The sequence below is a fragment of the Chlorocebus sabaeus genome, chromosome 8, assembly GCF_047675955.1.
Source record: "Chlorocebus sabaeus isolate Y175 chromosome 8, mChlSab1.0.hap1, whole genome shotgun sequence".
NCBI lineage: Eukaryota > Metazoa > Chordata > Mammalia > Primates > Cercopithecidae > Chlorocebus > Chlorocebus sabaeus.
This window is the reverse complement of record NC_132911.1, coordinates 37,496,550-37,522,221: the sequence shown is the minus strand read 5'-3', so window position 1 is coordinate 37,522,221 and position 25,672 is coordinate 37,496,550. Positions and strand designations below refer to the sequence as shown.

General features: G+C 44.1%; 1 protein-coding gene and 1 long non-coding RNA gene across 4 annotated transcripts; one reads left to right on the top strand and one right to left on the bottom strand.

Moving 5' to 3' along the window:
• Positions 1-1,820: 1,820 nt before the first annotated feature.
• On the top strand, positions 1,821-4,050 carry LOC140712191 (uncharacterized). Its single transcript, XR_012093676.1, has 2 exons — positions 1,821-2,089; positions 3,697-4,050. It is a non-coding gene; the product is annotated as an uncharacterized lncRNA (long non-coding RNA).
• On the bottom strand, positions 3,858-23,381 carry PLPBP (pyridoxal phosphate binding protein). Of its 3 annotated transcripts, none has more exons than XM_007962172.3 (8): positions 23,163-23,381; positions 20,504-20,611; positions 20,391-20,426; positions 19,781-19,856; positions 9,622-9,756; positions 8,152-8,294; positions 7,268-7,366; positions 3,858-5,651 (listed from the first exon to the last, which is right to left on the bottom strand). In XM_007962172.3, exons 1-8 carry the CDS (start codon positions 23,364-23,366, stop codon positions 5,520-5,522), a joined length of 933 nt encoding a protein of 310 aa, XP_007960363.3. In that variant the 5' UTR covers positions 23,367-23,381; the 3' UTR covers positions 3,858-5,519. The 3 variants fall into 3 exon arrangements, with proteins under 3 accessions (XP_007960363.3, XP_037839533.1, XP_037839534.1); XM_037983605.2 differs by lacking the exon at positions 23,163-23,381 and adding an exon at positions 22,913-23,068; XM_037983606.2 differs by lacking the exon at positions 23,163-23,381 and adding an exon at positions 22,719-22,846.
• Positions 23,382-25,672: the final 2,291 nt, after the last annotated feature.

The following is a 25,672-nucleotide window of genomic DNA, read 5'->3' as shown; positions in this document are numbered from 1 at the left end:
TGAATTCCTCTTGCTCACGGCCAATAAAAACCTTGCTCCAGTGCCGGTTTCCTTTGCTGAAATCAGATATCTTGGTAATAAACAAGTCCGAAAGGCAGGGAAAAGCTCTTGCTTGCTTCTTTCTTCTGATTAGTTTTTCTTCCTTAAAAAAAAAAAAAAAAAAAAGTTTCTCCTATAACAGGATGCCTGCCCCAGAAACTTGAGCACAGAAGGCCGCCCTCTCCTGCCCTGCTTCCCTCACTCCTCCAGAACCTTCCCCACTGGGCTCCTGTGGGGTGGGGGTTGGGGCTTGGCTTCCCCAGGACTAGACTGCTTAGCTCAAAGGCAGGTCAAAGGGGCTGGGGAGAAGAGGCTTTTGCTGCCTGGGGAGTTGGCTGCTGGCTCACAGTCTTACAGCAATAGCTGACTTCTCAGCCTCTGGCTGGTGGCCGGCAGCAGTGGGAAGGCGGAGTTTTGACAAAGTGGAACTCCCCCTTTTTTTTCTTTTTCTTCCTTTCTTTTTTCTTTTTTTTTTTTAAGAGACAGTCTCCCTCTGTCACCCAAGCTAGAGTGCATCACAGCTGGTGTGATCACAGTCACTGCAGCCTCACTCTCCTGTGCTCAAGCGATCCTCCCGCCTCTGCCTCCTGAGTCACTGGGACTGCAGGTGTGCACCACCATACCCAGCTAATTTTTAAATTGTTTTTAGAGACAGGGTCTTGCTACATTTCCCGGGTTGGTCTTGAACTACTGACCTCAAGCAATCCTCCTGCCTCAGCCTCCCAAAATGCTGGGATTATAGGCGTGGGGCCACCATGTCTGGCCAAGGAACCCCTTTTCTCTAAGGCAGTTCTTCTGAATTCCTCTGAGTGTGCCATGGGGCTGTGGAAAGCCCCTCACTGTGGGATTTAGTGTGGTGTCCACAGAGAGGTAGATCTTGGGCATCAGAGGTGCTGGGAGGGCAGAGGCCTTGGGCTTTTGCTTCCTGGGACTGCCTTGCCCTCGCACATCAACCCTCTCCTGGGCCCCTGCCTGTCCTTGTCCAATTCCAGGGCAAATGTAACTCCACATGTGGCCTGCTGCAAAGGAGTACCCTCCCCTGAGGTGCTGACATCTCTCTTCTTCCCTCCCAAATAGGTTTTTAAGTGACTTTGCTGTCAGAAGATGCTATTCTGTTTGTTTTTCCTCTGACACTATCTCTCCAGAGAGTTTCTGGTCAAGAGAATTATGTGGAGGCTGCAGATTGCGAGAGAATTGTGCCTAATAGGGAACAGACAGACAAGACAGCTTTCATGTCTAGCCAAGTTTCTTTCCCCTCCTCTTTCTCTCTCTCTCTCCCACTTCTCATCTTCCCTTTTTGGCTTCAGAGTTGGCCTTCATTTGGGCTTGTTTCTTCGGTACATCTGGTGAATAAGGTCACACATTGATTTTATTTTGGAGATTGGCAGCCGGGTCAGGCTTAGCTCTGAGGCTGGAGAGCGGCACGGCTGCTGGGAGGGCGGGTGCTGGAGACGCTAGCCTGGGATAGCACAGAGCTAGCAGGCGGTGTCTCCAGGCAGCTGGTGCAGATGGGACCATTCGAGAAGGCACTCCGGCACTCAGAGTGGCCTCTGCTCCCTGTGATCTCAAGGCTCAGGAGTGTGGGCTTGTAAAATTTATTTTAAATACAAGAAAAGTGCCAAAAGCCCCTCCTGCTGTCCCCACCGTGTGCCATTTCAGCTGATCTGTGCTGGACTTTAAAGGAAAAAAAAAAAATGTTAGCTCTGCGGTCCCTTGAGGCTTCAATGTGATTATAGAAGAGGAACTTAAGTTTAAGGACCCTTACCTTGTAAGTAGCTGCTCAACCACACAGAGCCATAGTTTACACATGTTGGTGCAAACTGGGTGGAAAAGGAAGCCCTTTTCTTTACCTATATGTTCCGTAAGGGGAGGGAGGACAGATTAGTAAAACATTTTGGTAGACGGTCTGGATTCTTTTGTCCTTAGTCATGAGGCTGATGTAATAGCATTCAACTGATTTCATGGTAAAGACAGTCACAGTTCCCAGAAAAATCCTTTCCCCTTGCACCACTGAAGACATTCCACTCCTACTGCAGCCCTTCAGGAACTGGTAAGCGAGTCCTTCCTCCTTCAAAGCTTTGGTGGAATGCACAGGGCCACTTGTTTTCTGAAGGATGAAGATGTCCTGGATTTTAAGAATGTCTTGTCTGACCTCATTCCTGTGTGTCCAGCCTTAAGGAACAGAATTCACTGCTGGTCCAGCTTCAGGGGGAAGGCACAGGGTTGCACACTCTGAGCCCTGCAGCTTGTGAGATTAGCTTGAATCATGAGGAATGAGCTTGGGAGGGAGATGGGATGATGAGAGGGGAGGCCAATCCCACTCATGGCTGGGTTTAATGCTCTCCTTCCTTCTCACGCCCACTGGCTGTGGTTTCAAAGTTTGTTCTGCATTAAGATGCATCAATTCTCAACTGTTCCAATGGAATAGAAACATACACTTATTTTATGGTAATAAGACTCATTTAAATGAAAGCTGCACATCTAAGAATATGCCACTTATCAATTATTAAAGGTAGAGATAGAAGATACCAGTGTGGAGTAGTGACCATGTTCTGGGCCAGAAAGTCAAGTCCTGAGTTTCTTGTCCAGCCACCAACTCACTCTGACCTCAGACCAGGAGAACACGGAACCTTCTCTGGGCCCCAGTTCCCCGTCCACAAAGGGACATTGCCTATCAGCCTACGCAAGTGTACCAGCTGCTGTGATGGTGAAATGAGAGACTATAGAGAATAGTGCTGCATATGCCATCAATGTTAAACAAAAGGGAGGGGGGTACCATTTGAGTATTAAGAGGTTGCTTTGAGAACTGTGACAGATTCTGTGAGGAGCTCCCCAAGAGATCAAAGCCTTGATGGACTGTTGGGAGGTTTTGTGGCATCTCAAGCCTTCTGAGGCTGGCTTCAGGGCAGACAAGGGCCCGGCGCCCTCAGAGACTGCAAGGCTGCACAGGTGGGTCCATTCCAGGAGAGCAAGCCGTCCAAACTCCAGGAACTGGCTTTCATGAAAATCTGGAAGAAACCCAACCTGCCACCCATCATGTGTTAACGAAAGACAAACTCACAACCTGGCTCAATTTTCTCTCTGCAAAAGATCCCATCCTGCTGGGGACACTCTGGACACACTTTGGTGTCCTTCCCTTATCTAGACCTGATTGAGCCTTCCCTGGCTTTCCTCCTTATTCGCTGTTTTGGTTTTTTTTTTTTTTTTTTTTTGAGATGGGGTCTCACCTTGTCGCCCAGGCTGGAGTGCAGTGGTGCGATCTCAGCTTACTGCGACTTCTGCCTCCCAGGCTCAACTGATCCTCCCACCTCAGCCCCTGGAGTAGCTGGGACCACAGGCATGCGCCACCATGCCCAGCTAATTTTGGGGGATGGTATTTTTGGTACAGACAGGATTTCACCATGTTGCCCAGGCTGGCTGGTATTGAACCCCTGAGGCTCTGCAAGTCACCCTATCACTTGAGTCATGTCCTCTCTGGCCTCCACCAGACTGAGTAAACCAGGAGTCCCTCTCAGGGTAAATTGCTGACAGTGGAGAGCCAGTGCTTGTCCCTCCAGTTAGCCAATGTCGCCATCTAGAGGCAATTCAAAAGTCTCTTGCAGCAAGGGGTAACGTCTATTTCTGTAATTCCTGAAATGTCTTTTTTCTTGCCCTTAGAAGTTCAGAATCCCTCTCACCCACGGTGTAGCATTGGCTGCGTCTGTGACCGTGGGGAAGCCCTCCTCCAAAGCCCGGCTGGCACGATGCCAAGGCACCAGCACAGCTGCTTCCTGTGGGTTCCAATGCCCCCTCCTGTTACATTTACTCACTACACCAGATCATAAAAAATAAATCTTTTAATTGCTTTGTAATTGGCACAGATGGTATAATTCAAACTCACATTTTTATTTAATAGACTCTGAAATATCGCACTGTAGCTCTCACTGAAATAATACAGGAATCATAATCTTTAAGTTTACAAAAGTACATTCGGCAGCAGCATCATGTTTGAAAGTTACTTGTAAAATCAGACTGGGGCTTGAAAAAATAAGAGAAAAAGCCATCTGGAAAATAGAAAACAAGCCATACTGAAGCCATCTGTCATGACTATTGGAGAATGGTGTTTTAGGGTTTTTTAAAGATCTTGTTACTTTATTAAATGATCCAGAAGAGTTGCACAATTCTGGCTTGTAAATACAGCGGGGAAGCTGTAACTGTGCCTGGAAAGTGCTCCTCAGGACAAGGAACGTCAAAGTCAGGCTTTGTTGAAACCATGTGCCTGGACAGGCTTTGAAGGAATCTTTCGTTTCTTAGGAGTAATGAGATTCACCGGTGTTTGATTAAAAAAATCATCCTAAAGAGATTATAGTGGAGGAGATAATCATTAAACGCTCATCACTGTAGGTCCCAGAGGAAAAACTCAAAAAGTCCTGTCTCTTCAGGACGATGTCAGAAAGGCCCAATTCTTGCTTATGTTATCCCTTCATTTCAGGGACACCACAGACTGGCAGTGACACAAGCTCTCACTACCAAATTAATTTTTTTTTAAAGAGACAGGCTGTCTCTAAAAAAGGTGTGTGTGTGGGGGGTATTATCTGCATATTAAAAGGTTGCTTTAAGAAATGTGACAGCATCTACGAAGAACTCCCCAAGTGATCAAAGCCTTGATGGACTAGTGGGAGATTGTATTTATTTATTTTTTATTTTTTTAGGCAGGAGTACAGTGGTGCAATCATACCTCACTGTAGCCTCAAACTCCTGGGCTCAAGTGATTCTTCCACCTCAGCCACCATGCCCAGTTAAGTTTTAAATTTTTTGTAGAGATGGGGTCTCCTGATGTTGCTGAGGCTGGTCTTGAACTCCTAGGCTCAGGCGATCCTTCCATCTCTGCCTCCCAAATTGCTGGGATTACAGGCATGAGTCACCGTGCCTGGCCAGCAACAATTTGTGTTTTGAGAATTAACCCGAGCCATTTCCTGAAGTTACCTGTACTGTCATTCCACAGTTGGGAATATCTTCACATATCTATCGGCTAGGGAAGAATCTGGGGGCAGAAATCACCTTACTCCAGAGCAGCAATCTAGACAATGTAGCAGGAGTTTGTAGGGAGTAGTTAACCATAAGGAATTTCCTATTAAAATGAGATGAAAAAGGGGAATGCCTCTGAATTCCACGATTAGAGGCATCAGTGACCAAATTTTAACCTGGAAAAGGCATTCATGGATCAGTTCATGCTCCTGGGCAGAATTCAATATGGAACACGATTCCTAGCTATTGATTTGGTATCTGTTCTGCAGAAATGTTTGAATTTCTCAAACTCAATCCAAAGTCACTGCTTGAAGCAAGCTTCCTATGTCAGAGACTAAGCACAGATGGTTTCCATCAACACACGTGATCATTAGTGCTCTCCACAGGTCATAGGAGACCTGTGCTGGGACACAGGGAATATCGAAATGAAAATCTAGGTTAGTGCATAGTTAGTGCTCTCAGTATTCCCTGGCTCAGTGCTCCTGTGCCACCTCCAGCGGCGCCTTCACGTCTGCTGCGCACTTGTCTGGCGTGGGTTTCTTTGAGTAATCCCGCTCTCCAAAAATGGTGCTTCCTATTCGGACATTTGTAGATCCTACTTCAATCTGTAGGAAAGAAGAGAAGGTATCAAGGATCAGGTTTAAAATAATAAAATGGAGCCAGTGCTGAAGCTGTGCCCCCATTCTGGCTCTCAAGAGCCGTCTATGAAGAATAATAACAGCCGAAGATGGCTTCGGGGTGATGGTTCTCCTCAGAGATCTGACCTCTGAGGGCGTATATAGGAAACAAGTTGGGTTTCTCTAGATTTCCAGTGGTTGGGAAGTGTGGCTGGCACTCAGCTAGGTGCAGGTCAAGGACATTAGACGTCCAGTGTGGGATGCAGCCGCACAGCACAGCACACCCATCTTTCCAATGTGCCACAGTCAGTAGATGAAAAAAAATCCTTATAATTATCTGATCAAATTCCATTTTACTTACCAATGCAATGTATTTTTGCACTGTTTTAAGAAATACAATTTTCCAGGAATGCAAGTTTATATTTTGATTTTTGAAATTTTATCAAGTTATTTGCTGTTTCAGAAAATCATGTATTTGCATTGCCAATCTAGCACACTTGTATCAGTTGATATTTACAGCTGTTGATGTACACATAAGATTGTTGGTGAATCTACACGTAAGAGCAAGCCTCGGATGGGTGCGGTGGCTCATGCCTGTAATCCCATCACTTTGGGAGGCTGAGGTGGGTGGGTTACCTGAGGTCAGGAGTTCAAGACCAGCCTGGCCAACATGGTGAAACCCCGTCTCAACTACAAATACAAAAATTAGCCAGGCATGGTGACAGGCGCCTGCAATCCCAGCTACTTCAGAGGCTGAGGCAGGAGAATCGCTTGAACCTGGGAGGAGGAAGTTGCAGTGAACTGAGATCGCGCCACTACACTCCAGCCTGGACAATAGAGCAAGACTCAGTTTCAAAAAAAAAAAAAAAAGATGAAGCCTTAGGCTGCTTCATTGTGATTTGCTGTGATACAGCCAGGCCCACGCACTTATGTAATGATATGCCTTTCCAAAAATTATAGCTTAATTTCTCATTTTCCTTTAGACTACACTTATGGAATTATGTTTATAATTTATGGAATTATATTTATAATTAATTTCTTATTTCCTTTAGATTACACTTATGGAATTATATTTTGTTTTAAAAGTTCAGATGTCAGGCTATAATTTCTATACATTTCTTTTACTTTTATTTTATTTTTTATTTTTTTTGAGACAGAGTCTCGCTCTGTCAGTCAGGCTGGAGTGCAGTGGTGTGACCTTGGCTCACTGCAATCTCCGCCTCCCAGGTTCAAGCAATTCTCCTGCCTCAGCCTCCCGAGTAGCTTGGAGGTGTGCGTCACCATGTCCAGCTAATTTTTGTAGTTTTAGTAGAGAGGGGGTTTCACTATGTTGGTCAGGCTTGTCTCGAACTCCTGACCTTGTGATCCACCCGGCTCGGCCTCCCGCAGTGCATGCATTACAGGCGTGCGCCTAGCTCTTTTCAAAAAAGAAAGGGCATCAGGAATGGGAGATGCTGGAATAGCTGAGACCCTGAGACTGGGTACCCTATTGCCATCCCAAGGCATTTCCAAGGGTTCTACAGCAAAGATCTGCTCTTGTGTCAGCCTCTCAGACACCCTACTCCCACCCCTCGAGGCAGACATGGCACTGGCTGAACACTTACCGCGTGCTGGAAATCCACGGACATGCCCATGCTTAGCTCAACCTGGTCAGCAGGGATGTTCAGCTTTTTACACAGCTCCTCCCGGAGGGACAGTAACAGCTGACAGAAAGAGACGACACCTATTTTACTCCTGCCTTCTCTAATGATGCCCAAAAGCGGCTGAATCTGAACTTCTCTGACAATGGTTACGTATTCTTTTTTTATTTTTTATTTTTTTTTATTTTTTGAGACAGAGTCTTGCTCTGTCTCCCAGGCTGGAGTACAGTGGCGTGATCTTGGCTCACTGCAAGCTCTGCATTCCGGGTTCATGCCATTCTCCTGCCTCAGCCTCCCGAGTAGCTGGGACTACAGGCACCCGCCAACATGCCCAGCTAATTTTTTGTATTTTTTTTTTTTTTCAGTAGAGATGGGGTTTCACCGTGTTGGCCAGGATGACCTCAATCTCCTGACCTCGTGATCCGCCCACCTTGGCCTCCGCCCACCTTGGCCTCCCAAAGTGCTGGGATTACAGGCGTGAGCCACCGCGCCTGGCCAGTTATGTATTCCTTATGATTTCAAGGCCTGTCAAAATTGCCAGAAGTTACTGAAAGGGATTTTTGTAAACTATCCCACTTTTGAGAAAACTATTAGTCACTGGAGAGGAAGAAAGCTCATATTCTCTAAAGACTATGTTTTAGCCAAGTTCAAGTTGAGTTGAGAAAGGTTTGCAGGCCTTTGGGAACCTGTTCTTCCCTTTTCCTTCTGAGAAGAGTTCAGAAGAGGGCTAGAACACTCGACAGGCAGTGTCTGGGATGTCTCTGCAGTCCTCACTGCAGCCAGCCCTGCAACAGCACTCCAGCCCCTGCTTCTTCAGCACATGAGCAATCTCCCCGACCCCCCAGTACCTGGAAGTCTGGATTTGGTCCTTGACTAAGATCATGCCCAAAGCTTCCTATGGTCATCAGTCCCACAAACTCCAGGCTAGGACACTTGGCATTTATGTGCTCCACGACGGCTATGGTCTCTGAAGGTGGGAGGCCATGTTTACCTTCACGAAAAGAAACGGAAAACAGGTATACTGCAAGGGTAAATGGCCAGAGGAAGGCTCCATTTTCTTCCCTTCCTTATGACAGAAGAGGTGACCCCCAAGAGAATCTCTTGAAAGAGCCTCAAGTCCTAAAGAGTAACTTTGTACTTGGGGTTTTCTATGCTGCTCTGCTTCTGGTCAGGTTCCAGATGTCTCAAGAAGAGCTATCAGTTGGATTATCTTTCCTCCATCTCAGGATTTCAGCTGAAAACAGCTAGGAGACATGGAAAAGAAAAAAACCTTGCTTTTTTGGGATACCAGGAAGATTTGCATTGCCAAAATGCCAGATGAACTTGAGAATTACTTTTCTAAATCAAGAATTTTTATAGTTTTATTAATTTAATGGAGTTGCAAAAAATTTAAAATAAAGTACATGTTAAACATTTTTGGCTATATATTTGCAAAGTTTAACTGAACTTTCTAATTAACAACTGGAGGAGAAATCTGCAGCAAGCCATTATTTGTTACACAGTTATAAGAGCTATTGAGGCCGGGCACGGTGGCTCATGCCTGTAATCCCAGCACTTTGGGAGGCCAAGGCGGGCGGATCACAAGGTCAGGAGATCAAGACCATCCTGGCTAACGTGGTGAAACCTTGTTTCTACTTAAAAAAAAAAAAAAAAAAAAAAAAAAATTATCCAGGTGTGGTGGCGGGTGCCTGTAGTCCCAGCTACTCAGGAGGTCGAGGCAGGAGAATGGTGTGAACCCGGGAGGCAGAGCTTGCAGTGATCTAAGATTGCACCACTGTACTCTAGCCTGGATGACAGAATGAGACTCCGTCTCAAAAAAAAAAAAAAAAAAAAAAAAGAGCTATTGATATTGTCTTGCTCCCATTTATTAGGTGGAGATGCCAGTAATGTTTACTTCAGTCTTTAACTAGGGCATATTATAGCTAATTATCAAGAAATGATACAATAAATACCTGATCTATAGGTATTTATAGATCTATAGGTTGATTTCGGATTTCTATTGATAATTGGGATTTAAACCCAGGCAGTCTGACTCTAGTACATTATCTAGAAAACAGATGCCTCTACTGTGTTCCTGCATACTAAGATTTGGTGAATACTGGTGCTTTGATGGTTGCAATCGAATACCTGATCATTTACTCTTAACGAATAGCTAACAACATGTGTAGGGCTCTGTGCTAACAGCGTTGCCTGGATTATCACATTCAATCCTAACCACACCCTCTGAAGTAAGCATTATCACTTGGGGCCACCCATTCTCCCTGAGCTTCAACCATCCTAAGGGAAGAAAAATCTACAATTCAGGTCTGGTCACTTACTCTCTTCTCCACTGGTGTTAATCTGGACCATAACCTTTAACCTTTCAGGAGAACCTTTTTTCTGCCAGGAACTGTTCACTTTGTCTGCCAACTTCACAGAATCCACTGTTTCCAGCATGAAGAGATTAGGGACAGCTGTAATGAGACAGAGGCAAGGTAGTATTCCTTATTTGCTCTATTGCAGGAGGTAACATGCAACAAATCTCTGACTTGTTAGAGGAAAAAATACGCCAGGCAAAGAAAAACACAGTGAAATCTCAGTTCCTCTAAGAAGACAAATGTGACAGTTTTACTAGATACAAATTCAAATGTCAGACCATCCCTGGCTAATCAGCAAAGGTAAATAAGGGAAACACTGACATACACGATCAGGCAGCATATATATCCATATGCTTCAAGAAGCTGGTAACGGACAGATTCCTAGTAAAAGGCTTGATCTATGTCTCAGTTCAAACTGAGAGAAACAGGTCAGGATGACAGTGAAGAAAGGATAACCAGTGGAAGCCAAGATGCTTCCCCAGCATATCACCACATTCTTCAACTTTCTGGGATGAGGGTATTCTTATCCAACAAAGACATCACAATGACCCCAACACTGGCCGGGTGCAGTGGCTCACACTTATAATCCCAGGCGGGTGGATCACCTGAGGTCCGGAGTTTGAGACCAGTCTGGCCAACATGGTGAAACCCCATCTCTACTAAAAAACTGCAGCAATCCACAGGACAGATTACCACAGTTTACATAACTATTCCTCTTGTTAATGGACATTAGATTGTTTCTTATTTTTTATTACAAAAACAAAGCTTGGATATAGAAGTTGGTGCTATGTACAAGCATTTCAGATGGGTAGTTTGCAAATATTTTCTCCCATTCTGAGTTGTCTCTTCACTTTGTTGTTTCCTTTGCTCTGCAAGAGCTTTTTTCTTTTTCTTTTTTTTTTGAGACAGAGTCTTGCTGTGTTGCCCAGGCTGGAGTGCAGTAGCACAATCTTGGCTCACTGCAACCTCTGCCTCCCGGGTTCAAATGATTCTTCTGCCTCAGCCTTCCAAGTAGCTGAGATTACAGGTGCCCACCACTACACCTGGCTAATTTTTGTATTTTTAGTAGAGATGGGGTTTTGCCATGTTGGCCAGGCTGTTCTTGAACTCCTGACCTCGTGATCTGCTGGCCTTGGCCTCCCAAAGTGCTGGGATTGCAGGCGTGAGCCACTGCACCCAGCCTGCACGAGCTTTTTAACTCGATGTGATCCCATTTGTCCATTTTTATGCTGGTTGCCTGTGCTTTTGGAGTATTTACTCAATAAATCTTTGTCAAGGTTGGGCGTGATGGCTCATACCTGTAATCCCCACACTTTGGGAGGCTGAGGAGGGCAAATCACTTGAGGCCAGGAGTTCGAGATCAGCCTGACACAGTGAAGCCCTGTCTCTACCAAAAAATACAAAAATTAGCCAATGTGGCTAGGCATTGTGGCTCACGCCTGTAATCCCAGCACTTAGGGAGGCTGAGGCGGTCGAATCACTTGAGGCCAGGAGTTTGAGATCTGTTTGGCCAACATGGTGAAACCCTGTCTCTATTAAAAATACAAAAAAAATTAGCCAGGCATGGTGGCACATGCCTGTAATCCCAGCTACTCGAGGCTGAGGCAGAATTCCTTGAACCTGAGAGGCAGAGGTTGCAGTAAGCCGGGATCATGCCACTGCGCTCCAGCCTGGGTGACAGAGCAAGACTAGAAAGACTAAAAAAGAAAGAAAGAAAATATACATATATATTTGGCTTCAAGTGATCCTCCCACCTTGGCCTCCTAAAGTGTTGGGATTACTGGTGTGAGTCACTGCATCTGGCCTCAAGAAGCCTTTATAGAAATGAATTGAGCCGTGAGGTTGAACGAGTATAATGGATCATCCAGAAAGGAAAATAGCACCAAAACAACAGTTCTGTTAGGCTTTCCTGCCCCTTCTATGCCTGCTGGCTCCTTCCCCCCTCCCTCTTTCCCTCCCTCCTCTCATCACCTTTACTTATTTCTAACATGGTTGGGTGCAGTGGCTCACACCTGTGATCCCAGCACCTTGGGAGGCTTAGGCAGGCGGATCACCTGATGTCAGGAGTTCAAGACCAGCCTGGCCAACATAGTGAAACCCTGTCTCTACTAAAAACACAAAGATTAGTCAGCATGGTGGGGCGCACCTGTAATCCTAGCTACTTGGGAAGCTGAGGCAGGAGAATTGCTTGAACCCAGGAGGTGCAGGTTGCAGTGAGCCAAGATCATGCCACTGCATTCTAGCCTGGGTGCAGAGTGAGAGCCTGTCTCAAAAAACAAAACAAAACAAAACAAATTTGTCCAGACTAATGTCTTGGAGAGTTTCCCCAATGTTTTCTTTTAGTAGTTTCAGGTCTTAGATTTAGATTTAAGTCTTTAATCCATTTTGATTTGATTTTTGTACATGGTGAAAGACAGGAGTCTAGTTTTATTCTTCTTCATATGGATATCCAGTTTTCCCAGCAGCATTTATTGAAGAGATTGTCCTTTCCCCAATGTATGTTCTTGGCACCTGTGTTAAAAATAAGTTCTCTGTAGATGTACAAATTTATTTTTGGGTTCTCTATTCTGTTTCACTGGTCTATGTGTCTGTTTTTATGCCAGTATCATACTGTTTTGGTTACTATAGCTCTGCAGTATAATTTGAAGTCAGGTAATGTGATTCCTCCAGTTCTGTTCTTTTTGCTCAGGATGGCTTTGGCTATTATGGGTCTTTTATGGTTCCATATAAATTTCAGGATTATGATTTTCTATTTCTGTGAAGAATGTCACTGGTATTCTGATAGGAACTGCACTGAATCTGCAGACTGCTTTGGGTAATTAGGTCATTTTGAGAATAGTGATTTTTCCAATTCATAAACCTGGAATATCTTTCCATTTTTTCATGTCCTCTTCAAATTCTTGCATCAATGTTTTATAGTTTTCATTGTAGAAATCTTTCACTTCTTTGGTTAAGTTTATTCTTAGGTATTTCATTTGTAGCCACTGTAAATGGGATTACTTTCTTGATTTCTTTTTTTTTTTTTTTAACTTTTTTTTTTTTTTTGAGATAGAGTCTCGCTCTGTCGCCCGGGCTGGAGTGCAGTGGCGTGATCTCGGCTCACTGCAAGCTCCACTTCCCAGGTCCACGCCATTCTCCTGCCTCAGTCTCCTGAATAGCTGGGACTACAGGCGCTTGCCACCACGCCCGGCTAATTTTTTGTATTTTTAGTAGAGACGGGGTTTCACAGTGTTAGCCAGGATGGTCTCGATCGCCTGACTTCGTGATCCGCCCGCCTCGGCCTCCCAAAGTGCTGGGATTACAGGCGTGAGGCACTGTGCCCGGCTACTTTCTTGATTTCTTTTCCAGATCATTCACTGTTGGCATACAGAAATGCTACTGATTTTTGTATATTTATTTTGTATCCTGTAATGTTACTGTTCAGTTATAATAGTTTTTTGGTGGAATCTTTAGGTTTTTCCAAGACTCTACAGTTTTAGAATCTCCTGGTAAGATGAAGGAGTACTCATTTACTTACTCCCTCAAATCACTGGATCTTAGCAGTCTTTAGTGATTTTGTATTTCTCTGTTTGAGGATGAATATTTTTCATTTGATTACTGGCCTTTTGTATTTTTACCCCTTGTAAACTGCCTCAGTTTTTGCCTATTTTTTTTCCTATAGATTAAACAAAAAGATTTGTAGCTCTTTATGTATTCTGGATATTAACCTCTTCCCTCTTCAAAAATATTATTTTTCTCCCACTCTGTGCCTCCCTTTTGCTTTGACATGCAGAAAGCTTTACTTTTTGTGTGATCAAATCTGCTAGTTCTTCCTTTTGAATTTTTTATCATTATTATTATTAGATAGGGTCTCCTATGTCACCCAGGCTGGAGTGCAGTGGCACAATCACAGCTCACTGCAGGCCTTAACCTCTCGGCTCAGGTGATCCTCCTACCTCAGCCTCCCAGGTAGCTGGGACTACAGGCACACACCACCATGCCCAGCTAATTTTTTGTATTTTTAGTAGAGACAGGGTTTTGCCACGTTGCCCAGGCTGGTCTTAAACTCTTGGGCTCAAGTGATCCGCCTGCCTTGGCCTCCCGAAGTGCTAGATTTACAGGCATGAGCCACTGCACCTGGCCTAGTTGTTTTTTTATGGTTTCCAGATTTTATGTCTTGCTTAGAAAAGCCCAAGAAAATAAAAGTATTTTCCTGTATTTTATCTTCATACTTTTATAGCTTTATTTTCAAGTTAGATTATTTAATCTAGGTGGAATTTACAACTCAATAATGAAAAGACAACTCAATTTAAAAAACATGCAGAGGACTGACTAGACATTTTTCCAAAGAAGACATAAAAATGGCCAATAAGCCTATGAAGAGATGCTCAACGTCATTTGTTATTAATGAAAATCAAAACCGCCAGGCGCGGTGGCTCACGCCTGTAATACCAGCACTTTGGAAGGCCAAGGCTGGTGGATCATGAGGTCAGGAGTTTGAGACCAGCCTAGCCAAGATGGTGAAACCCTGTCTCTACTAAAAATACAAAAACATTAGCTGCGCGTGGTGGTACGTGCCTGTAGTCCCAGCTACTTGGGAGGCTGAAGCAGAAGACTCGCATGAATCTGGGAAGCGGAGGTTGCAGACAGTCAAGATCACACCACTGCCCTCCAGCCTGGGCAACAGAGTGAGACTCCGTCTCAAAAAAAGAAAAAAAAAAAAAAGAAAATCAAGGAGATACCATTTCACATATTTTTTGAATCTAATATATCTCCTTTGTTGACTTATTAGCTATAACTCCTTACTGTGTTATTTTATTGGTTGCTTTGGGGTTTAACTTACAACAGTCCACCTTCAAGGTGTGTTATACTACTTTACACTAGTGTGCTTCTGTTTATCCCCTTCTTTCTGTTATTGGTGTCATGCATTTTGCTTTTACATAGTTATAAATCCCATAACACAGTATTTTGTTTATATAACATGTAATAAGATAACAGAGACCCAGCTTTCAGGTAGGATTTATCCTAGGAATGCAGGGTTGGTTTAACATTTGAAAATCAATAGGCTGGGGCATGGTGGCTTACGCCTGTAATCCTAGCACTTTGGGAGGCTGAGGCCAGCAGATCACAAGGTCAGGAGTTCGCAACCAGCCTGGCCAATATGGTGAAACCCTGTCTCTACTAAAAATGTAAAACATTAGCCAGGTGTGGTGGCACGTGCCTATAATCCTAGCTACTTGGGAGGCTGAGGCAGGAGAATCGCTTGAACTCGGGAGGTGGAGTTTGCAGTGAGCCGAGATCATGCCACTGCACTCCAGCCTGGGTGACAGAGTGAGACTCCATCTCAAAAAAAAAAGAATATCAATAAATGTGATTCAACATGTTAACAAACTAAAAAACCGTATGATCACTTTGATACATTAAATGCAACTGACAAAATTCAACACCTATTCTTGACAAAATCTCTCAGCAAACTAAAATTAGAAGGGAAATTCCTCCTTATGTGCCCACTCTCAGCACTTCTATTCATAAAGAAGTAAATAGGGAAATATACAAAGAAGTAAACTGTCTTTACTCATAGATGACATGATTATTTATGTGGAAAATTCAATGGAATCTACAGAAAAGCAACTAGAACATAAGTAATTTTAGCAAGGTTACAGGATACACGATCAACATACAAAAATCAAGTATATTTCTATATACAGGTAGAGTATCCCTTATGTGAAATGCTTGGGACCAGAAATGTTTCAGTTTCAGATTTAGGATTTTTTCAGACTTTGAAATATTTGCATATACTTAACAAGTTTAGCATCTCTAATCTGAAAAATCTGAAATCCAAATCTTTTTTTTTTTTTTTTTGAGACAGGGTCTCACTCTGTCATCCAGGTTGGTGTGCAGTGGTGCAATCACGGCTCACTGCAGCCTCGACCTCCCAGGCTCAAACAATCCTTCCACCTCAGCCTCCTGAGTAGTTGGGACTACAGGTTTGAGCCATCATATCTGACTAATTTTATTATTTTTTGTAGAGATGGGGTTTTGACATGTTGCTCAGGCTGGTCTTCAACTCCTGGGCTCCAATGATCCTCCTGCCTTGGCCTCCTAAAGTGCTGGGCTTACAGGCATGAGGAACTGCATCTGGCCCAATGAACATTTCTTTTCTTTTCTTTTCTTTTTTGTTTTTGTTTTGAGACAAGGTATCATTCTGTTGCCCAGGCTGGAGTGCAGTGGTGAGATCTTGGCTCACTGCAGCCTCAAACTCCTGGGCTCAAGCGAGCTTGCCACCTTGGCCTTCCAAGTAGCTGGGACCACAGGTGCGTGCCAGCACACCCAGCTAATTTTTTGGTATTATTTGTAGAGACAGGGTCTTGCCATGTTGCCCAGGCTGGTCTCTAACTCTTGGGCTCAAAAGATCTGCTTGCCTCAGCCTCCCAAAGTGCTGGGATTACAGGCATGAACCATCATGCTTGGCTCCAATGAGCATTTCTTTTAAGTGTCATGTCAGTGCTTAAAAGTTTCAGACTTTGGAGTATTTTGATTTTCAGAAATTTGAAATTAGGATGCTTATAACCTGTACTAGCAACTATCAGAAGTTGAAATAGAAAAATACATTTACAATAGCATAAAAAATATAAACACTTCGGAATAAATCTGAGAAAAGATGTGGAAAATCTATACAATGAAAACTATAAAATATTACTGAGAGAAATTAAAGATATAAATAAATACTAAGGTATACCTTGTTAATGTGTTAAGAGAGTCAATTTTTTTAGTGTGTCAAAATGTTCCCCAGTTGATCTAAGATCCAATACGATCCAGCAGGCTTTTCTTTTTTTCTTGTAGAAATTGAAAAGCTGGTTTATATGGAAATGTAGAAGACCCACAATAGCTAAAATAACTTTGAAAAAGAACAAAGTTGGAGGTTAACAGTACCTAATTTCAATAATTATTTTAAAGCTCCAGTAAATCAAAGTAGCAAGCTACTGGTATAAAGGTAGACAAATAGATCACTCATTAACAGAGGAGATCAATATCAACAGACAGTCCAGAAATACATCAAAGGATATCTGATTTGTGACAAAAATGCAAAGGCAATGCTATGGAAAAAGGATAGCCTTTCTAACAAACAGTTCTGGAACAACTGGATATTCATGTGCAAAAAAATGAACTTGGATCCATATGTTGTACCATATACAAAAATTAACTCAAAATGGACCATGAACCCTAATAAGACCTAAGACTATAAAGCTGCCAGGAGAAAACATAGGAGAAAATCTTTGTGACTTTAAGATAGGCAAAGATTTCTTAGACATGATGGCAAAAGTGCATTCTTTAAACAAAAACAAAAACAACTGATAAATTGGGCTATTCCAATTAAAAACTTTCGCTTTTCAAAAGACAAGTCATAGACTGAGGAAAAATATGTGCAAAGCACCTATCTGATAAAGAACTCATATCATATCTGATAAAGATGGGCCAGGTGCGGTGGCTCACGCCTGTAATCCCAGCACCTTGGGAGGCCGAGGCGGGTGGATCATGAGGTCAGGGGACTGAGACCACCCTGGCTAACACGGTGAAACCCCATCTGTACTAAAAATACAAAAAATTAGCCGGGTGTGAATTGTAAATTGAAAATGTAAAGAACTCCCTTGTCTCAACAGTAAGAAAATAATCCAATTAGAAAATGGGCAAAATACTTTTAATAGATACTTCACCAAAGAAGATACACAGATGGCAAACATGAAAAGTTCAACATTACTAGGCATTAGGGAAATGCAAGGACACTACCATATACCTATTAGAATGGCTAAAATTGGGCCGGATGCAGTGGCTCACACCTGTAATCCCAGCACTTTGGGAAGCTGAGGCAGGCAGATTGTCTGAGCTCAGGAGTTCAACACCAGCCTGCGCAACACGGTGAAACCCCATCTCTACTAAAATACAAAAAAAATTAGCCGAGTGTGGTGGTGTGTGCCTGTAATCCCAGCTACTTAGGAGGCTGAGGCAGGAGAATCACTTGAACCTGGGAGGCGGAGGTTGCAGTGAACCAAGATTGCACCATTGCACTATAGCTTGGGCGACAGAGTGAGACTCCATCTCAAAAAAAAAAAAAAAAAAAATAGAATGGCTACAATTTTAAAAGACTGACCATACTAAGTGTTGACAAGGATGTGGAGGAACTTGAACACTATGGGTAGAAATGTAAAATGGCACAATCACTTTGGAAAAGTTTGGTAGTTTCTTAAAAAATTAAGCATATATAATGGGTACACAGTTTCAGTTTTGCAAGATGAAAAGAATTCTGTGGATAGACGGTGGTGATGGTCACACAACAACGTGACTACAAAATGCCACTGAACCGTATGCTTAAAATCATCAAGACGGGGCGGGCGCGGTGGCTCACGCCTGTAATCCCAGCACTTTGGGAGGCTGAAGCGGGTGGATCACAAGGTCAGGAGATTGAGACCACCCCGGCTAACACGGTGAAACCCTGTCTCTACTAAAAATACAAAAAATTAGCTGGGCGTGGTGGTGGGCACCTGTAGTCCCAGTTACTCGGGAGGCTGAGGCAGAAGAAAGGCGTGAAACCGGGAGGCGGAGCTTGCAGTGAGCCAAGATCGCGCCACTGCACTCCAGCCTGGGTGACACAGCGAGACTCTGTCTCAATAAATAAATAAATAAATAAATAAATAAATAAATAAATAAATAAAAATTAAAAAAAAACCTCAAGACAGTAAATTTTATGTTTGTTTTATTGCAGTTATAAAAAGTTAAACACTTAACTTGTGACTCAGCCATTCTATTCCTATGTATTTATTCCAAGAAAAAGGGACATATGTCCATACAAAGACCTGTACACAAATATTCATGGCAACTTATTTGCAACAGTCAAAAATGAGAAGCAATCCAAACGTTCATCAACAGGTGAATGGATAAACAAATTGTGATATATTTATACAATGGAATACTACTGAATGATAAAAAGAAATGAACCTTTGATACAGGTATGAACATGATGAATCTCTACACTGAATGAAAGAAGTCAGACAAAAAGAGTTATATACTTCACGATTCCCTTTGGATAAAACTCTAAAAAATGTAAACTAATATACATTAACAGTGACAGAACACAGGTAAGTGGTTCTTGAGGAAGAGAAGTGGGACGGGTAAGAGAGGGATTACCAAGGGACAGGAGGAAACTTTTGGGGGTGATAGATACACTCACTGTTTGTCGTGATGGTTTCACAGGTGCAAACATACATCACAACTTGTCGAATTCTATACTTTAAATATGTGCAATTTATTGTAAGTCAATTACCCCCAATAAAACTGTTACAAAATAAATACAGGTTATTTAAATTTTGATACCTTCAGGGAAATAAGTTCAGTTACTATCTCCATGTCTTTCTTAGTTTTATTTTACTATGATTCTTGTTTTTTTTTTTTTTTTTTGAGATGGAGTCTTGCTCTGTCAGCTAGTCTGGAGCGCAGTGGCGTGATCTCAGATCACAGCAACCTCCGCCTCCTGGGTTCATGCAATTCTCCTGCCTCAGCCTCCTGAGTAGCTGGGACTACAGGCATGCGCCACCACGCCCTGCTATTTTTTGCATTTTTAATAGAGTTGGGGTTTCACCATGTTGGCCAGGCTGATCTTGAACTCCTGACTTCAGGTGATCTGCCCGCCTTGGCCTCCCAAGGTGCTGGGATTATAGGCATGAGCCACTGTGCCTGGCCTACTTTACTATAATTCTTAATTTTACTTTACTATATTTACTTTACTGTATTGTATTTTATTTGCTGTAGCCTTTTATTTAAAGGAAAAAGAACAGAAACGTCTCTTTTGCTAGTTAAAAAAATTTATGGGCTATGATTCTTTGTAATTTTTCGCAAAGACCACCAAATAATAATAAACATGAGGTTGGGTAGGTTTCCAAGTATATATAACCCAGACAATTGTGAATTCATTCTGTTCTTGGCATGATGTTTTCTCTTTTTATTAAGAACTCAGATTTTCCTAAAGAAATTCCAAAAACAAATGGTGAATTGGGGCTATTCTAAAAGTTGCTCTCTCTTCCACAAAGGGTAGTATAAGCAATACAATGACAGAGCAATTTTGTCTTCATATTTAGTTTTATCTTACCCATCAGTTTGTTGACATTTTGTTTCTGTAGGTGGCCAATGAAGTGCCATTTGATCTCAGGACACAAAGACAGAATCTGAGGAGAAAAAGGTAACCATGTGTAACTCAGATTTTACAGAGGCCTTGCTGGCTCAAACGCCTCGTGCACTCCCTGTCACCTTTCACATCCACTCTCTGTTCCTTAAATGTAATAAACTATCACAATCTTCACCTGGCCTCCTAATGAGGTAAAAGGATAGAGAAAAATCTAAGGCTTCTGTTTTGTCTTCCTTCCTTGTTCCCATCAATTCCCTCCACCTTTCAGATATCGCCCATCAGGGATGAACTGATTTAAGCTTTCAAATCTTGAAAAGATCCAAGATTACAGCAAGCTCCTGAAACCACCATTTCCAAACAGCCACCAAGGAGAAAATGATAGTCTGAACAAAGAGAAAAATCTAGCTGAGAATTACTTGGGGCTCAAGGTGAAAGTTGACATTTCTATCCCTGGCCCAATCTAAAGTCAGCCATCCTAAAATTGCCATACAACTCAAAACACCAAGATGGGTCTAATTTTCAACTAACGAGCCAAGATTCAGATATAAATTAAAGAATTCAGCTATCTACTTACTTTAGGATTTGATGCTTTTTCTAGCAGTTCCTGAACCTAAAAGGTCAAAACAGAACAAGTCAGAAGCCTGGCAATCATGATGCTTCCAAAGGGCTTCAGGAAAGGGCTCTTACGTAGTTCTCGCCGAAAGTGCGCTGCCCATGTCCATAGGCCTCGATCACCATGTCTGCAGGTTTGGTTTTGCTGACTGCCACTAGCCGGGGCTGGATGGCTGGAAGATCCTGCCAAGAGGGAAAGAGCCATATGAGTGAATGTTTGGGAACAGTATCCTGAAGAATCCCATAGGACAGATCCCGTAGGATAGACGGGCATTGATCTCAACTTGGCGTTAGGTAAGATCTATTTTTTCAACACTGTAGGCAGATCAATATCAAATAGTGGTGATCAAATGTTTTTTAGGGGCATGGCATCTCAATCGAATATGTTAGCGATGTCAGTATATACCAGAAGAAATTTCTCTCTCAAGAGAGCTGGGCAAGTTAAAGCAGTATTTCCCATAAGCGTGGTCTTTGATCAACTGCATCGGCATCACCTGGGTGAGAATTTCCTTTTTTTTTTTTTTTCTCTTTATTTTGAGACAGAGTTTCGCTCTTGTTGCCCAGGCTAGAGGAAAATAGTGCCATCTCAGCTCACTGCAACCTCTGCCTCCAGGGTTCAAGCGATTATCCTGCCTCAGCGTCCTGAGTAGCTGGGATTACAGGCATGCAACACCACGCCTGACTAATTTTGTATTTTTAGTAAAGACAGGGTTGCTCCATGTTGGTCAGGCTGCTCTGGAACTCCCAACCTCAGGTGATCTGCCCGCCTTGGCCTCCTGAAGTGCTGGGATTACAGCGGTGAGCTACCGCGCCCAGCGGAGAATTTCCTTTTTAACAATCTCTCCAGATGACTCTAAGACATACTAATGTTGGAGGCTTAAGAATCACTTCATTAATAGAAGGCTGCACTCTGAGTAAAAGAGAGGTCACTTCTGGCTTCTGAAACCCAAACATTAGCAGTTCTGGCGACTCATTCTGGTCCTGGTGTATCATTACACAATAATAACACTGCCCCATTTACTCTAAAAGTGGCCCACTTAGGTAACTAAGTAATTGATTGTTCAATCTGTGAATTAAGAACCAGTGGCACAGGCAGGTGAGCCACACACCTGTAATCCCTGTACTTTGGGAGGCTGAGGTGGGTGGATCACCTGAAGTTAGGAGTTCGAGACCAGTCTGGCCAAAATGGTGAAACCCCATCTCTATTAAAATACAAAAACTTAGCTAGGTGTGGTGGCGGGCATCTGTAATCCGAGCTATCTGGGAAGCTGAGGCAGGAGAATCGCTAGAACCCGGGAGGCGGAGGTTGCACTGAGCTGAGGTTGCGCCACTGCACTACAGCCTGGGTGACAGTGAGACTTCGTCTCAAAATAAAACAAAAAACAAAACAACAACAACAACAAAAAAAAAAAAAAAAAAAAAGAAAAAAGAAAAGAAAAGAACCAGTGGCAGAACTAACACTGTGACATAAAAAATTCTGGATTCAGGATTAGATCTACGTGACATCCTCTCACGGCCACTACACAAAGAGTAGGGGTTCTACGCGTTCTGCTGCTACCCAATCCACATAGAAACAGTAAGAGAAGAGATTCATTTATCCTTGCACGATTCAGTCTTCTTGTATCCATCACCCCCTGAAGTTTTCACAGAATCACAGTGTTCTCAAGGACGTGAAGGAGTCAGATCAATTAGAAAAATGTCTCCTTTTCCTTCCTTCCACAGGGATGCGTAATCAGCCTCTTCTGAGTCCAAGTCGTGACTACTGGGATTATGCTGATGACTGAGGTTTTCCAGAGAGTTACCCGAACAGGCAGCCCGTCTACCTGAGAGTTCTCCTGAGAGAACCTCCAGGGTGATGTTTATTAGGGGAAGCCCTAGATTTTTCTTGGAGAATCACCGAGAATCACAGAATATTAACATCTGAAGAGAGCTCAGAGCCTTCAGAGCTGAGGGCCGGAGTAGTTACCTGACTTGTTCAAGGCAAGGTCTAAGGAACAGTGAAGGAAAGACTATAATACAGGTCTTGTCTTCAGCCAGCATAAATGCTCGATCAGAGAAACCCGTGAACTCTCTGTTAAAGGTCAGTCTCATTCCACCACCATTCAGCTTAAACTTGCACTGAGGTGGGCAGATTGTGATTCTTGGTCTAATCAAAGTCCAAGAGGAGGTAAAATATATACATACAAAAGACGAAATCTCCCCTTAACCAGCTTGGGATTGGACTGCTCCCTCCTGCCCCCAAAACAAGTGCCGCTCTGGTGCCAGCGAAGTCCGGCCAGTCCACCCTCACCTCGGCCTCCGGGCGGCACTGGCATTTCTTGGGCACTTAGCAGGTGAGACGCTGCCACACACGCGATCTCGGGCGTGTCTGGCCTCCTTGTACCCCCGTCTCCCCTAACCGTCCGTGGGCACAGGCCTGGCCCCCCTCGCATCCGCCAAGGCTGTCGACCCCGAAACGACGCGGTGCCCAAGTGGCCACGATACCTGGACACTAAGTCATTTTCCCGAGGTAGCGGTACCCCCTACTCCAACGAAGCCAATCTCCAGAAAACCTAAGAGACTCTGGGTAAGGAGGCTGGGGAAACCGTTAGCTAGCCTTTCCGTGGCCCTAGGCGGCCGACCGGACCCGCCTCTCCGGGAGACCCCTCTGCGTCACTGTGACGACCCATTCCCACGCAGGTGTCCCTCTTCTCAAGGCGGCCGCCCACCGTCCCCACGCAGCCTCCTTCCTCACCCGCGGCCGCCGCGCCACCGCCTGCTGCACGCGCTCGTTCACCGCCCGCAATGCGCATCCGACTCCCAGCTCAGCAGACATGCTGCCAGCTCTCCACATCCCTCGGGAACCGACGCCGAGCCCCAGGCCCCTGGCAGCCCTTGGCACACACCATCTTCCGGTTCCGCCCAGCTCGCGCAGTGTAAACCAATCATTGCTCACCATCGAGTCGTCTCACCCAATCAACACCCATGCAGCGTAGCGGCCCGCCCCCAGGCGGCGGCCATCTTGAGGAGGTCACCCCCGAACCTGGAAATGGGAGCCTGGGGGCCGAGGTTTTGCGTGCGTGATTCCAAGGGCCGCTCGCAGTGTGCTCTCCTCTTTCCTGCCCCTCAGCCGCTGCCGTCCCCCCACCTCCAAGGGACTTTTGTGAGGCAAAAACGCATCCCATACTCGGGGGGTCCTGTTCCCTTTCAAAACGCCTTGCCAGGCTTGCCCGTTCCCGGCTTTCTGGGCGTGAGGACCAGGATTAGAAGCCACTGGGGCGGGAGCCAGGGCTTTTCTCTGTCAGATGGTGCTTGCGAGGAACCCCTAAGCGACACAAAAGGAAACTCTTCTTTCTTCTTTTCTCTAAAGACACGGCGTGATTCAAACGTATTGTTATTTTTGTCATCCTTCAGACCAGTGCTGTCCAAGAGAAATATAACGCGATCCACCTGTGTAATTTGGAGGTTTCTCATAGGCACATAAGTTTAGAAATTTTAATGATATACTTTATTTAACCTAATATATCCAAAGTAAGATTTCAACATGCAATCAATAAACTAAATGCAATATTTTGATTCTTTTGAAAATCGTATGTGTTTCTGAAACCCGGTGTAGTGTTGACTTGCATGTGCCTTAATTCGGACCATCCCTATTTCAAGAGGTTAGCGGCCACCTGCGGCCAGTGCTGCCTCATCAGGGGACACAGGCAGCATGATTATTACTATTATTATTATTATTGAGACAGTCTCGCTCTGTCACCTAGGCTGGAGTGCGGTGGCCCGATCTGGGCTTACTGCAACCTCCGCCTCCTGGGTTCAAACGATTCTCCTGCCTCAGCCTCCCGAGTAGCTGGGACTAAAGGTGGGAGCCACCGCGCCCAGCCCACAGGCAGCTTTAGATGCTCTAGCAGGAGCTCAGCACATTCAGCTGGATTCTTTTTTTGAGATGAGGTCTCACTATGTTACCCAGACTAGGCTGGGACTCCTGGGCCCAAGCAATTCTCCCATCTCCGCCTCCAGGGTAGCTGGGACTACAGATGCGGGCCACAACGCCCTGAGTTTCATTCTTGAGTTCCCTTCTGTGGACAATATGGTTATAAACTTGATGAGGAGTCAGACCATAAAAAGATTAACACAGAATGCTACATAGTCAGGTGGTGAAATAGTAGGTGCTATGGGGAAGGAGAAGGAGATCAATTTGGTTAAGGAAAGCACTCTTACCTGCAATTTCTGTTGAAAGATTCTCAAACATTAATTCAACTTAATGAAGTGGGATGCTGTTGTATTAGAGAAATGGCTAATGTTTTTTCTTCAGGTGGTCTTGTCTTGAGGTGATGGGGTTTATTAGAGCTTTCCGGAAAGAAGGGGCAATATTCTTACTCTCTCCTCTCACATTTTTTCACCAGACTCCCAGAAACAGAGATAGAATTTCACATTTTCTGCTCTGGGAAAATCACAATAGGCAGAACCTCAGGTCCTTAAAATAAGGGACTTCTTTTTGGAAGTCTCTGGTCATTTACCCTGGTAGACATTAACTGGGTTATCTTCAAACTAGGACTGCCGACATTAGGAGTAGTTGTGTTCAAATAAAATGTCTCTGGACTTGATACATTTGCAGTCCAAACAAAATGATAAAAAATTTGAAATGACCAGAATGGCCCTTTGTGGTGTGAGCATAATAGATACTTGCTGTAGAGACACAGGTGGGAAGGAGCAAGTCAGCAGTGAGTGATGGGGAGGACAGGGGATCACAGTGACGGGCTGTGTAGAGGAAGGATTGGGTGAGATGAAACACTTCAAATGATGCACTATTTGGAAAACATTTTAAAACCATAAATACCTCACAGATCTAGGGAATGTATAATCCAGGTGTTAGGTCACTATGACAAGTAGTCGTAGCTTAATTTACTAGATTGGGCCTCTATTCTATTTATTGATTGATTGATTGATTGAGATGAAGTCTTGCTGTGTTGCTCAAGCTGGAGTGCAGTGGTGCCATCTCGGCTCACTGCAACCTCTGCCTCCTGGGTGCAAGTGATTCTCCTGCCTCAGCCTCCCGAGTAGCTGGGACTACAGCTGAGCACCACCATGCCTGGCTAATTTTTGTATTTTTAGTAGAAATGGGGTTTCACTATGTTGGGCAGGCTGGTCTTGAACTCCTGACCTCATGATCCACCCGCCTCGGCCTCCCAAAGTGCTGGGATTACAGTCGTGGGCCACTGTGCCCTGCCAAAGGCCTCTATTCTTTGAATTACAAGGCAAGGT